Source organism: Nelumbo nucifera, chromosome 7 (assembly GCF_055504915.1).
Source record: "Nelumbo nucifera cultivar China Antique chromosome 7, China Antique-T2T, whole genome shotgun sequence".
Lineage (NCBI taxonomy): Eukaryota > Viridiplantae > Streptophyta > Magnoliopsida > Proteales > Nelumbonaceae > Nelumbo > Nelumbo nucifera.
The window spans coordinates 26,481,023-26,495,191 of record NC_142655.1 but is presented as its reverse complement, the minus strand read 5'-3'; the positions used below and the strand labels follow the sequence as shown (position 1 = coordinate 26,495,191).

The window sequence follows — 14,169 nt, the reverse complement described above, 5'->3', positions numbered from 1 at the left end:
GAAATCGGATTTCCACCTCACAACACTTACTGCATTATAAACATCACCCTGCAGGGGTGATAGAAGTTAAGTTAAAATATGCAAAAATAGAAAAATAAAGAAAAAAGCTTAGAAAGAATGAGAGAAAATACTGACGTGGATAACTACATTTTAAATCAATTTATTTTCTCACTTGACGTGATATAACCAATCAACCAGTAATATAAAAAATTGATAATAAAATAAAGGGTTTCTTGCAGATAAGGGCAAATTTTTGCCTGAATATCAATAAAAAGTAAAATTTTTATAAAATAAGATAATTTTTTTAGAAAAATATCAAAAAAAGGGCAGGAATACTGTTCATCGTCTTCTCTGCCTCCGTATTCATGCGAAGAAAGTGTGCGATGGTTCCACTCTACTTTTATGTTTCATGGTGTTAGTTGTTTCTCGATAAATCCATAAGGAAGAAAAGATGTTAATTAGGCAATCTTCATCTGTCGCTGCGAGCCACAACTACCCAAATGAATGGTCAGAACAAATTCAGTGGATGGTTGGTGGTGCCATTGACTTGTTTCTGCCGATTCATAGAATCACAGTTCTGAGCTCTATGCTATGGATCAAGAGGGTTCGAATGAGAGATGTCATGGCCACAGCTTGAACTTCAATGCACCACTTCTATCAACAAGGCGTCTGACGGCAACTGGTTCCATCGATATAGATGCAAATGCAAATCCCCGAGGAATTGCTCGCGATATAAGTAAAAGGATCCCATTTTCATGGGAGAGATCTCCTGGAATGCCCAAAGACATTGAGAAAAGCGGCCTCCTTGCTGAGAGCCCACCACCTCCCAAGCTCCCATCGGGCCGATGGCGTCCTCCGGCGAAAGTGGCCTGCGATGATGATGATGATGACGATAAACTTGTCGACGACAACAACGATGATGAAGATGATAATTCAACAGACTGTGATGACGATACTGACACCGACGACGATGAGGTTTTGTCATCAGATGTAATAGACGACAATTTCTCGTTATCAGAGTCCATAGATATTGTTGATGGCATGAACCTTGGGGTGCGTGGATTGGAGCATGAAGGTTTAGAGATGGTGGAGTCTAGAGGAAATCACTCACCGAGTTTCATAATATGCCCTTTTCTCCCGGCAGCAGATGCCTTGGCTTCTTCTTACTCAATTTCTTCAAAGAAGAAAATGCATAAGAGGGTTCCTTCTTCTTCTGCCGACCATTTCTCAAGTGATGATGATGATGATGAGTTGATCAGTGATATTCAAGTCCCAGAAAATAGAAAGATTTATTCATCCCCGAGGTACACTGGCACGATCGTATACACCTTCCAAGGCGTGTGGGCTTGCACCCTTCTTCCCTTGCGCATGAATCACACACTCTGCGGATTGAAGAGCCCTATCGGCATGGCTCGCCCAGTTCCAAATTTGATGGCAGTTTCAGACGAACACGAATTGCTTCGACCCAAGGAAGGTGGTGGTACGGTTGATTCATCATTCATGCCAAAATATAAATCCAAATAGGGTTTATTACAGATAAGGTTCATGGAAAAGTAGAGTGGAACCATCTCACACATTTCTTCGCATGAATACAGAGGCAGAGAAAACGATGAACAGTATTCTTGCCTTTTTTTGATATTTTTGTAAAAAAGTTATCTTATTTTACTTATTTTATAAAAATATTACTTTTTATTAATATTCAGTACAAAAAATTGCTTTTTTCTAAATCCTAAAATAAATCAAGTGATATTTATCAAAATTCGCCGTGGGACTTGATTAGTCAAAGCCATTTCGGTATCATGTCTTTTCGGTTTCATACGTTCTTTTTTTTTTTTCTCTCTTTCTGACTTTCTCACATTTTTTTAATCAGCAAATGCAATTACTCCGCTGTCTACCATAAGCAAAAAGCACGTGCATGCACCTCGTTTATATATAAATAAAAAAGTTGACTCAGAAAACGACCAATTTTTTATTTTTTCTAAAATATAAAATTTGTTATCCCATTTTTTTTTTCAACCTGAAACTAAAATAGCTTTCTAGTTTCTATATAGAACACGTCATTGCAAAGTCTGAATGCATGTGTTCGAAGAAGAGTCCGATGAATCGGAAACTCTGATTCACTTTCTTGGGCTGATTCTGCAATGATAGTGGACACTCCACACAGCATTACGACAACAGGGTCTCTCTCCTACTTCAACTCCACCAATCGGTGGTACGATTAATGGACGGACGACAGGAAACGATCAAGAACCCTCGAATCGAAAGATCAAAGACGAATTCGGTTGTCTTGTCGTTGTCGTCCTCTCTTGGTCTACGTGAGCAATGACGATATGTCAGACTATTACGAACGAACACGACGATACCTGTGTGCATATATAAAGAACAAAGATTCGCGCTCGCTTGACTTGTCTTCCTTCCTTGGTTTCCGAGCTTGCTCCCGCCGCTGCGGAAACCGGAGAGGAGGAGATTTCGATTCTTCTTCTCCTTCTCTTTCAGCAACTGTGCAATACTGCAATTTTCTCTGTTTCCTGTTTTTATTGTTTCACCTGTTCCCGGGAGCTTCGGGTTTCGTGAGGTGTTGTCTAATTTGTTTTACTTTGATCTACGTGGACGCTGAGTCATTTGATTAGAGGGTTCGAAACCTTGCCTCCCTGACCGACTGCTTCAGAGTCTTCAGTAGGTTCATTCTTTTGGATTTTTTTTTTTGAATAATGTGAAATTTCAATTGCGGTTGTTTTATGTGAACATTTTCAGTTAGATTTTTCTGTTCATGTATGTGTTAAGCATATTTTTGTTATGGATTTTTCTGTTTGCCTGTATTTGAATATCATCTCGGATTTCTCTTGTTTATTTTCGTTCTGAGAGTCGTCTCTCACCTTGATGCTTAACTGATTAAAATCACTAGTTAATCTGGTCAAAGTGGGTGTTGAGGACTTGAGGTTGTTATTGGATTTTTCAAGTTCTGTTCACCCGGAGCTCGTCTAAGTTTGTTTCATCCCTTTCGTTTTAGTGAAGCCCAACTAAATAACTAAATATTGTTTTTAAATCAAGTGAACAAATACTAGACTGAACTGTACTTGAAAACAAATTTATAGGACCATGATTATGGATTACTTTTCCGGATTTTCTTTGTTTATTCATTCATTTATTCTTTTTCTGCGATGCTGCAAAGCTCATTACCAGATTAGTAACTCACCTTCTGAATGAGTGTTGTCTAGGATTTTCTGTTGTATTTGATGCTAATGCTGCTCTTCCGCAGGAACAACATCCCATTAGCCGTTAGAAATTACTACTCTTGGAGCAAGAGCAAGGGAAAAAAAAAGGAGCATCTAGAAAATTTGAGGTGTGTGATCACCTGGAGTTCATTTGCCTCCATCAATTTTCTTTTCCTTTTAGTGCCTGGTTCTTTCTCACTTTCTATAACCTCTATAGAGAAATGCAAAATTCCCCAAACAGTTACATTTTGGGCCAAGTCGAAAGAAGTCATTCTTTTTGGAAACTGAGGTTGCTCCTCATTCACCTCTGTTCTTCAACAAGTAATTATTGAGTGAAACCATTTACAAGCATAACATAGAAGTTCTTATTTTACCATCTATAAATCTCCACGTATAGTCGCATTAAAATAATTTCTTTCATTTCTTTTTTTCCCTAAATTTCTCTTTTGCATTTGAATGTAGGGTGTGAAGGGCAAAGAGATAAAGAAGTATGGAGGATCTCTGGACTGTTTTCTGTGGGAAATCCAATTGCTCATATGGTGGTGGAAAACCTTGCAGTTCTCTTTTGGTGTCCATCTTCCATCCTTCATCATGTATCAACCACATCTTGGTCATTCTTGTTGATATTGTGCTTCTGTTATTGTTCCTATTTAACTTTGTTTGCAAGACATTGCCAAGATCAATTCATCCTTCCACCCGCTTTCAAGGCATTCACTCTTTACAGATATCTTCCACAATTTTCAATGGTGGATTGGGATTAGTTTACCTGAGTTACGGGGTCTGGAGCTTAGAAGAGACATTGAGAAATGCACATACTATTTTACCTCCGCATCCATGGCTAGTGGTGTTATTTCATGGATTCACATGGTTGCTACTGTGTTTAACCATGAGTTTTAAGGGAACACAACTTCCACAGGCCTTTTTGAGGCTCTGGTCCATAATTGCTTCCTTTCTGGCAGGATTTCTAACTGTTTCGTCTCTAGTTGTTGCAATTGTAGGCAAAGAAGTATCTGTTAAAACATTGCTAGATGTATTATCCTTTCCAGGGGCAATTCTGTTTCTGCTATGTGCTTATAAAGGTTATGACTATGGGGAAGCTGTTCAAATGGACAGCATGGATTCTCTATATGAACCCTTGAATGATGAAAACAAAGGCATTAGTAAATTTGATTCCTGTGGCAATGTGACTCCCTTTTCCAAAGCTGGATTTTTCAGTAGGATGTCATTTTGGTGGTTGAATCCCTTGATGAAGAAAGGTAAGGAGAAAACACTTCAAGATAAAGACATACCTCAATTGCGTGAGTTAGATAGAGCAGAAACAGGTTATTTGATCTTCTTGGAACAATTGAACAAACAAAAACAAAGTAGACCATGTACTCCACCTTCAATTTTGTGGGCGATAGTGTATTGCCAATGGAGAGAGATTTTAATTTCTGGGTTCTTTGCATTGTTAAAAGTACTTACCTTGTCTGCTGGTCCTCTGCTTCTTAATGCTTTCATCGAGGTTGCTGAAGGAAAAGCAGCCTTCAAATATGAGGGCTATATATTGGCAGCATTACTATTCTTTGCAAAATGCTTAGAGTCCTTATCCCAGAGGCAATGGTACTTCCGTACAAGATTAATAGGCCTTCAAATAAGGTCTTTGCTTTCAGCAGCTATTTACAGAAAGCAACTGAAACTCTCAAATGCAGAGAAAATAATGCATTCATCCGGAGAGATCACAAATTATGTCACTGTAGATGCTTATAGGATAGGTGAATTCCCATTTTGGTTCCATCAGACATGGACAACAAGCCTTCAGCTGTGCATTGCATTAGTGATTCTTTTCCGTGCTGTCGGACTTGCAACAATTGCAGCCATGATTGTAATAGTACTTACCGTGCTTTGCAATGCTCCCCTGGCTAAACTGCAGCACAAGTTCCAGTCTAAGCTCATGGTGGCACAAGATGAGAGGATGAAACTTAGTTCTGAAGCTCTTGTTAACATGAAAGTATTGAAACTTTATGCATGGGAGACCCACTTCAAGAATGCAATAGAAAGTTTGAGGAAGGAGGAAATTAAATGGCTATCAGCAGTTCAACTGCGAAAAGCATATAATACCTTTCTCTTTTGGTCATCTCCTGTATTGGTCTCGGCTGCTACTTTTGGAACATGCTATCTCCTTGGAACTCCTCTCTATGCTAGTAATGTTTTTACATTTATAGCAACTTTACGGCTTGTTCAGGACCCTGTTAGAACAATCCCTGATGTTATTGGAGTTGTCATTCAAGCAAAGGTTGCATTTGAACGGATTATGAAGTTTCTTGAGGCACCTGAGCTACATAGTGGAAATGCCAGAAAGAAGTGCAATGTGGAGGAGCTTGAGTACTCAATTTTTGTCAAGGTGACCAATCTTTCATGGGAAGAGAATCTATTGAAGCCCACACTAACAAACATTAATTTAAAGGTTAAACCTGGTGAAAAAGTGGCTATATGTGGAGAAGTTGGCTCAGGAAAATCTACCCTTCTAGCAGCAATTCTTGGAGAGGTTCCCAGTATTGAGGGCACAGTAAGTTTGTATTCACCTTCTCTTTTATGTAGTTGAGAAAGAAATGCCTTAATTTTACAATGATTCTCTGTTGCATGCATCTTACCTTGCAACATCACTTCTTTGTAAAGGTGTACTCTGATACACATGGTAAAATAGCCCAATTTCTTCATACGTCTATTGATTCCATGTTCTATTTAAGTTACATCACATACTGATCTCCAATATAAGCTATGACATACTTGTATTAATAACTAATAAACAAATAATGCTTTTCTATCCTCAATAAAGCAGGGGGTGAAACTTGGGTGGGCTCAGGTTAAGCATTTATTAAAATTTGAATGGGCCTGGCCTGAGGGCCTGGGCCCGATGCAGTGGAAATTCTTCAAATCAGTTACTGACTTGCACCCGTACACCTCATTGATGTATATAATTTTAACTCAAATATATGATGAGATTAGTAGCATATTTTATTCTGTTTTGTATTTCCTATGTTGGAAGAGTTGTCTGCTCACTTAATATGTTTTCCAATTAACCCACAGACTATGCTCAATAATCATTTATTAGTAATTTGGCTCCTTTTTCTTCATTCAACAGATTCAAGCTTATGGAAAGATTGCATATGTCTCTCAGAATGCATGGATCCAAACAGGAACAATACAAGAAAACATCTTATTTGGGTCCATCATGGATAGGAAAAGATACCAAGAAGTACTTGAGAAATGTTCCTTGGTAAAGGACCTTGAGTTGCTACCCTTTGGTGATCTCACTGAAATAGGACAAAGAGGAGTTAATCTAAGTGGTGGTCAGAAGCAACGTATTCAACTTGCTCGTGCATTGTATCATGATGCTGATATTTATCTCTTGGATGATCCATTCAGTGCTGTTGATGCACATACTGCCACTAGCCTGTTTAATGTAATAACATATTCTCTTGTCCATGCAGTTTATACTTCTATGGCTACTATCCATATTGAAATCTCATTTGGGTTGTTGCAGGAATATGTAATGGGAGCTCTGTCAGGGAAAACTGTCTTACTTGTGACCCACCAAGTTGATTTTCTCCCTGCATTTGAATCTGTTTTGGTTAGTTGACAATTTAACACCTGTGTTTGTCTTCCTTGTCTAAAAATGAAGAAAATGCTTATAATACCTCGTTACCTTTTATAATAAATTCAAGTTTACCTATTTTTGGAACTATGCATTTCTAGCACCATCTTTTTTAGTTGCAAGAAACCTTGCTAACCTAAAAATTTTGTTATTTTCTCTGGTCAAGAATGAAACATTTGTATTCATCAAAAGAGCTAATTGGCAATCATCTAATTGGTTAAAACTAGTTCTTTCCAACCAATGCAGCTTAACCCCAAAGCACTACCAGTCAGACTTTCCTTGAAGTATCAAACAAGGCATTACTTGCAGTAGAAAACTGTTTGTTAAAATTACCTTGGAAATTAAGTTAGATATTTGTATGGGAGGGTACATATATGTGATTGAAATTTCTTTCATTGTGGATCTTTAGTAAATTGAATCAGGGGCTTAAAATTCATCATTCAATCTTCCCCCTTTTCTCTCTTAATCTTTGACAGGAGAAATGCTACCAATTATCAGAAATCACTAAATTTCCTGACCTAATAAAGCCATTTAGTTTTCCAAATTGCTTTTGCATATTGTGTTGATTTTAGTAGCAGTAGTAACAACTTTTAAACGGAGGCTACAATAATTAGGAATGTGTTTTTTTACAAATAAATTAATTTCCTTGATCTATTCATAAAGGAAGCTTTCATATCCTTCCCAACAGTATGATATTATTAACTTTATGCAATTATTTTGTAATGAACTAATCATTTTCACAGTTAATGTCAGATGGGAAAATACTACATGCTGCACCTTATGACCAGTTATTAGCCTGTAGTCAAGAATTTCGGGGCCTTGTAAATGCACACAAGGAAACTGCTGGTTCTGAAAGGCTAACTGGGGTTCTTTCTCCCCGGAGACATGAAATCTCTGCTAAAGATATTAAGAAGTCTCATACAAAGAAACAGTTCAAAGAACCAGTAGGAGATCAGTTGATTAAGCAAGAAGAGAGAGAAGCAGGAGATACGGGCTTTAAGCCTTACATAATGTATCTAAATCAGAACAAGGGATTCTTTTACTTCTCCTTCGCAGGTCTCCTTCACCTTGCATTTGTGACTGGACAGATATTACAGAACTCATGGATGGCTGCTAACGTTCAGAACCCTCATGTTAGCAGATTGCAGCTAATATTAGTGTACTTGGCGATTGGATTTGCCTCGGCATTCGTTTTGCTTATTAGATCTCTTTCTGTTGTTGTTTTGGGTATCCAGTCGTCTAAGTCCTTGTTTTCTCAGCTACTGAATTCCCTTTTCCGTGCACCCATGTCCTTTTATGACTCTACACCTCTGGGAAGGATATTGAGTCGGGTAAGTATTTCTAACACCAAATTCCATTGCAATTTATGCCTGAGGAGATTTCATCTAAATTAACTTTATTCTTCTTTTATAGGTTGCTTCTGATTTGAGTATCGTTGACCTTGATGTACCATTCAGTTTAGTCTTTTCACTTGCGTCTACTATAAATTCATATGCCAATCTAGGAGTGCTGGCTGTTGTTACCTGGCAAGTCCTGTTTGTCTCTATACCAATGGTTTATCTGACAATACGCCTACAGGTAATAATATATTAATTAACAAGTGCAGTGATAAGATAAATATTTTATAGAAATTTTTAGGATCTCAAGATATAGTCTTCCTTGCCTCTTCATTATCCAGGAAATGTAGGAATCATCATACCTTCCATTGTATGCAGTGTTTTAAAAGGCGTGGGAGGCGTACGCCTGGAGGTGCGCCTCCAGGCAAGGTGCTCCCAAAATGCCCTGAGGCGTATGCCAGAGGTGCTGACACCTCTGAGGCGTACGCCTCTTGTGCTTTTTTCATGAGGCGTGCTAGAGGTGTACGCCTCATGCGCCTCATGCACATCTGATATAAAAAGACAAAAAAAAAAGAAAAAAGAAAAAAAAGGAAAGGAAAGGAAAGGAAAGGAAAAATAGGGAAGAGAAAGAAAAAGAAAGAGAAGAAAAAAAGAGAAAAGGAAAGGAAAGGGAAGGTAAGAAAAGATAAGGGGAAAGAAAGTGGCTATGCATCTTTATTCTTCTTAATATAAAAGATTTTTATTAAAAATAAAGAAAAAATGAGATCCCCCCTTCCTCTTCATCCTCATCCTAACCCCCTCCTCTTAAGGAGGCTTACGCCTCCTTGTGTTCGAGAGGCTTATGCCCCTTGCGTTCTGAATTACGCCTCACACCTCTAGGTAGTGGAATGCCTCGCGTCACACCTCCGCGATTTAAAACATTTTGTATGCTATAAAACTTAAAAGTTTTGGAGATTTTTAAGCACATAATGTCTGAGTTGCTTAGATATAAAAAGTGATTTCCAGTGGCAAGTATTCATCCCCAGTCAGATTTTCTGAACCACCAAATCTATTATTATACTACTGGGTAAATGTTAAGAGTTTGTGCCATGTGTTCACTACTTGCTTTAAGTGTGGCAGAAGCAGGAAAAACTGTATCTATCTTCCCATCCTCCTGTTGGAGCATGAGTGCTCTACAGGTTGATTTTGTTATTTTTATATCCTTCTCATGATAACTTAATTTTTAATCCATAGAGATACTACTATGCTTCTGCGAAAGAATTAATGCGAATAAATGGCACAACCAAGTCTTTGGTAGCGAACCATCTAGCAGAATCCATAGCAGGAGCTATGACAATCAGAGCTTTTGAGGAGGAAGAACGTTTTTTTTCCAAGAATCTGGACCTCATTGACATAAATGCCAGTCCATTCTTTCACAACTTTTCAGCAAATGAGTGGTTGATTCAGCGTTTAGAAACACTGAGTGCCACTGTCCTTTCTGCCTCAGCACTTGCCATGGTTTTGCTTCCTCCGGGAACTTTTGGCTCTGGTAAGCATCTGTTGTCTTCCCCTTCATATATCTTGCCTATTTACTTGATTTTGTAATTTGCCACTGGTATATAAGCATGTATTATTGATATCTATATAAACCTTTCAATATCAGTAGAAGTGTTATTTAAGTGGAAACTAATATAAAAACCACAGATCCCTGCATGTATGGTTGTTTGCTGAACCATTTGATTACCAACTTCTAACTACAGGATTTATTGGAATGGCACTATCTTATGGTCTCTCAATGAACATGGCCCTTGTTTTCTCCATTCAAAATCAGTGCATACTGTCAAATTACATAATTTCTGTAGAGAGACTAGACCAGTACATGCACATTCCCAGTGAAGCACCTGAAATCATAGAAGAAAACCAGCCCCCACACAATTGGCCTGCTGTTGGTAGAGTGGAGATCTGTGACCTGAAGGTATATTGTGTGTTTTGTGAGCATTGTGCTCATTCTTCCTCTTCACTATTAATTGAAAACTAATCCATTGGAGAAATTAATATTGAGCAGATAAGATATAGGCCAGATTCTCCACTTGTTCTTCATGGGATCAGTTGCACTTTTGAAGGTGGGGATAAAATTGGAATCGTTGGCAGGACTGGCAGTGGGAAGACAACTCTAATTGGTGCTCTGTTTCGTCTCGTAGAACCAGCAGGAGGAAAAATCGTTATTGATGACATCGACATCTCCACCATTGGGCTTCATGATCTGAGATCACGTTTTGGGATAATACCTCAGGATCCTACTCTTTTTAATGGAACTGTTAGATATAATTTGGATCCTCTATCACAACATACTGATCAGGAAATATGGGAGGTACTATATCTTCTGAGGCTATGTTTGGTAATTTGGTTAAATTTCTCTTCCAAAATAATCATTATTTGGCGAATGATTCCTGAGCCAAAACTAAATCTTTTTTGAAGCTATTTTGTTATTTTCAAAGAATCAATTCTTAGAATGAGTTTTGAGGCCCAGAAATAGGGAATTGGTTCCATCAATTTTCATAAATCCAAACGTAAAAATGATTCTTAGAATCACAAAATTCATCAAAATAATTCCCTTAAAGCATGCAAAGCACAGCCTAATTTGCTGTTGCTCTTAATACTAGTGGTCCTGACACTGGTAATTCACATATTACCATGTTAAATGGTCTTACATGTTCTGGTGCTGAGGATCTAGCAATGCAGGTTGTGTAATGTTTAGATTGGAAAAGTAATTTTTTGGGATCCAGCATTACATCGAAGGATCTATGGTTCCAAGATCAAGGTGTCCAAACACTACAGTTTGTGGGATTCTTCGTGTGAGATCCTGTGAGAACATCTTGTCAAAATTTTGTTTGTTAGTTAAGACCATTTTCCGTATATTGCTTCTGTTTTAATGTAAAAGGGGCAAAAAGTTTTGCCATGAAACATTTTGGCTATATTTCTGCCCCTTCATGCAAAAAATGAAAAAGGTTAGGTCAGTTTCCAGTCCACACCTCCCAACACCCTGGGTAGCCAGGACATTATTGTATAATGTCTCCTTTTGATATTTCTGCCCTTTCTACAGAAAAGATGCTGTATCATCCTTTGCACAATAAATTAAAGGCAGCCATCTGGCAAAGGGAGATATCAAGCTGTAGAGAAAAAATTGCTCAAGACTCCCTTGCTTTCATTTACTTTATCTTGATCAGCCACCTATTTTCTTGTCTTGATGTTTCCAAGTTGGTTGAGTTGGAGTCCGCTGATTTTCTATTAAAAAGTAATTTCAACTTCCTTGTTAACTTTTTATTCAGATGAATTCCAGATTTGATGAAGAAAATCCTACGTAACTCCAGTGCATTGTTGGCATGAATCATCCCTTGCACAGGTTGCCCGTTAAGCTATGCACATGGAGCAATAGGATTTATTAATGTAATAATGATAATGATATTAGCCTAATTGAAGGGCTTGATCATCTCAGAAGTACACAATTGCATAGTTAGTTTTACTTCAACTTAGACATTTGTCCCAAAAGTTACTAGAAATAAAGTTGCCACTTTTATCCTGCTGTTGCTCACTGTTACATCATTTTTATGCCGTTTGAAAGGTTCTCAGAAAATGTCAGCTTCGAGAAGCTGTTCTAGAGAAAGAAGGTGGTCTGGATTCATTGGGTAAGATTTTGAGCATCTAGTCTGCTTTTCCATTTTACCAGGAACTGTAATTTTGTGTTTACAAAGTACAATGGATATTGCAGTTGTAGAAGATGGATCAAACTGGAGCATGGGACAGCGACAGTTATTTTGTTTGGGCCGTGCTCTGTTAAGGAGAAGCAGGATACTGGTTCTTGATGAAGCCACTGCATCAATAGACAATGCAACAGACACCATTCTCCAGAAAACAATAAGGACTGAATTTGCAAATTGCACCGTTATAACGGTGGCTCACAGGATACCCACAGTGATGAATTCCACAATGGTGCTTGCTATCAGTGATGGTGAGTTTCACAACTTCAAACTTTTATAACAGGGAATACTCCCCTTAATATATGTCAGATGCTCTGGTCCTCATTAGGACACGAAACAGAAAATGCTAAGGCTACTCTTTCTCTTTCTCAGGAAAAATAGTGGAGTTTGATGAGCCAAAGAAGTTGATGGAAAGAGAAGGCTCCTTGTTTGGGCAGCTTGTCAAAGAGTATTGGTCTCAGATCTACTGTGCTGCTTTGACTTGAAGCTGTATTTCTGACAAGAAAAGCTTGCAAGGGACTGGTCCCAGAGAAAACAAATGAAGGGGAACTACCTGGAATTTTTCTTGATGTATAATATATCATCTAAAATGCAAAATCAGTTAGGTTGACAAGGATGAGGATGTAAATTCAAGTGTGAGTGAAGCCACTTTTTAAGAGAGAGAGAGAGAGAGAGAGAGAGAGAGAGGTAATGATCTCAGGTTGTAAAATGTTAGAGCCGGATAAATAGGGTTACTTTAATCTTCTCTTATCTAAAATGAAAAATCAGTTAGGTTGACAAGCATGAGGATGTAAATTCAAGTGTGAGTGAAGCCACTTTTTAAGAGAGAGAGAGCGAGGTAATGATCTCAGGTTGTAAAATGTTAGAGCCGGATAAATAGGGTTACTTTAATCTTCTCTTATTTATTAAGTTGTTTTTTGCCTCTTTGTCTTAGTTTAAGTTACATATTCCCACACTTAATTAGGGGAATAATATTCTTTGAATCAAGTCTCTGCAGTCTAGATCATTATTTTCCTTTCTCTCTTCTTCTTTCTTTTCTCTTTCTTTTTCTTCTTTCTCTTTAAACTAGGACTACAACACAAGGACTAAAGCATTAAAACATGGTATCAAAGCATTGTGAAGAGAGAATACAAGGCTATGATTTCTTTTCTTTCTTTTTAGTTGTGGAGTGAGACAAGGGACTTTAGGAGGTTACGACGACAACCCTATTCCAACAATTTGTGGACTCTTGTCACTATGAGTGATTCAAAAAGACTTTTCCTTGGTCGATTGGTGATGAAGGAAGATTTGGCCCGACCTCGTAATCACTCAACACGTGGCAAAGGCAACAGTTCGGCACAACAGCGCGCCCAAGGCGCAAGCACCGAAGGGAGAAACCAACAGTCCGAACTCCCTACCAGGAGCCCGAACTCCCTACAAAGAGCCCGAACTCTCCCTTAGGCCCCGAGCCTCGCACAAGGCAATGACCCGAACTGGTCCGCCCCATGGCAGTTCGAGACACACCTCTATCCGAACTCAAGACTTCACCTCGCTCACCACTCCAGTACTTCGCTTCCAGGACGCCAAACTGAACGAACCGTACCACACCTAACACCGAGGAAATCCGTACCCAGGAGCACTGCACCTGACCGACTTGGGATCTGACGCCTGACAGCCGCACTCCAACGACCACCTGCCACCGCCACCTGCTACCGCCGTCTCCAGTTGTAGAGACGGCTCCGACAAAGAGAGCAGTGGCGGTTTTGTCCCAGCAGAGGTTATGACACCTGAACTGGCAGGAGTGCAGGGATAATCATACCCGACCTGACAGAAGCTTAGGAGTAAGTGCGCGAGGTGGTTATAAAAGGCTCCCTACCCCCCCAAAACGAGGTATGTGAACTTTGCGCCATCTGGTTTTATCTTGCCTTTGAGAGAATTCTAACTTGAGCTTCGGAGCAATCTCACTGGGTTCCCCCCAGTGTTTCCTCATCTTCTCCGTTTCAGGTTCCCTGTAGCTCCGTTCAGAGGCAAGGTCGTTGACAGCTAGGACCAGCCGGATTGCGCACCATCAATTGGCGCCTTCTGTGGGAACGCTTCTAAAAGCCTCCCTCTAAAATTCTCATAACGTCCTCTTCTTCCAAAAACCCCAACACTCATGGCTTCTTCTAGCAATGTCGGACGTGGCATAGAGACGAACGCCACCGGGGAACAACTCCAAGTCATTGTGGTGTGCACCGGACAGTTCACCATCCCCCTTCCGGTGG

General features: G+C 39.2%; 1 protein-coding gene across 4 annotated transcripts; it reads left to right on the top strand.

Annotated features, from left to right (window-relative positions):
* The first annotated feature begins 2,085 nt into the window (after nt 1-2,085).
* On the top strand, nt 2,086-12,827 carry LOC104593424 (ABC transporter C family member 10-like). Of its 4 annotated transcripts, XM_010253252.3 has the most exons (13): nt 2,088-2,676; nt 3,260-3,343; nt 3,678-5,763; nt 6,340-6,660; nt 6,742-6,828; nt 7,596-8,183; nt 8,266-8,430; nt 9,423-9,717; nt 9,929-10,143; nt 10,234-10,539; nt 11,791-11,854; nt 11,938-12,177; nt 12,299-12,827. In XM_010253252.3, exons 3-13 carry the CDS (start codon nt 3,706-3,708, stop codon nt 12,409-12,411), a joined length of 4,452 nt encoding a protein of 1,483 aa, XP_010251554.1. In that variant the 5' UTR covers nt 2,088-2,676; nt 3,260-3,343; nt 3,678-3,705; the 3' UTR covers nt 12,412-12,827. The 4 variants fall into 4 exon arrangements, with proteins under 4 accessions (XP_088748206.1, XP_010251554.1, XP_010251556.1 ...); XM_010253254.3 differs by lacking the exon at nt 3,260-3,343; XM_010253255.3 differs by lacking the exons at nt 2,088-2,676; nt 3,260-3,343 and adding an exon at nt 3,512-3,536.
* Nucleotides 12,828-14,169: the final 1,342 nt, after the last annotated feature.

Bases quoted from the DNA above. Each gene is read 5' to 3' on its own strand.
- LOC104593424 (XM_010253254.3), top strand. From the start codon at position 3,706: ATGGAGGATCTCTGGACTGTTTTCTGTGGGAAATCCAATTGCTCATAT. The intron at 5,764-6,339 runs GTAAGTTTGTAT...TTCATTCAACAG, and splicing joins TTCCCAGTATTGAGGGCACA to ATTCAAGCTTATGGAAAGAT. The intron at 8,184-8,265 runs GTAAGTATTTCT...CTTCTTTTATAG, and splicing joins TGGGAAGGATATTGAGTCGG to GTTGCTTCTGATTTGAGTAT.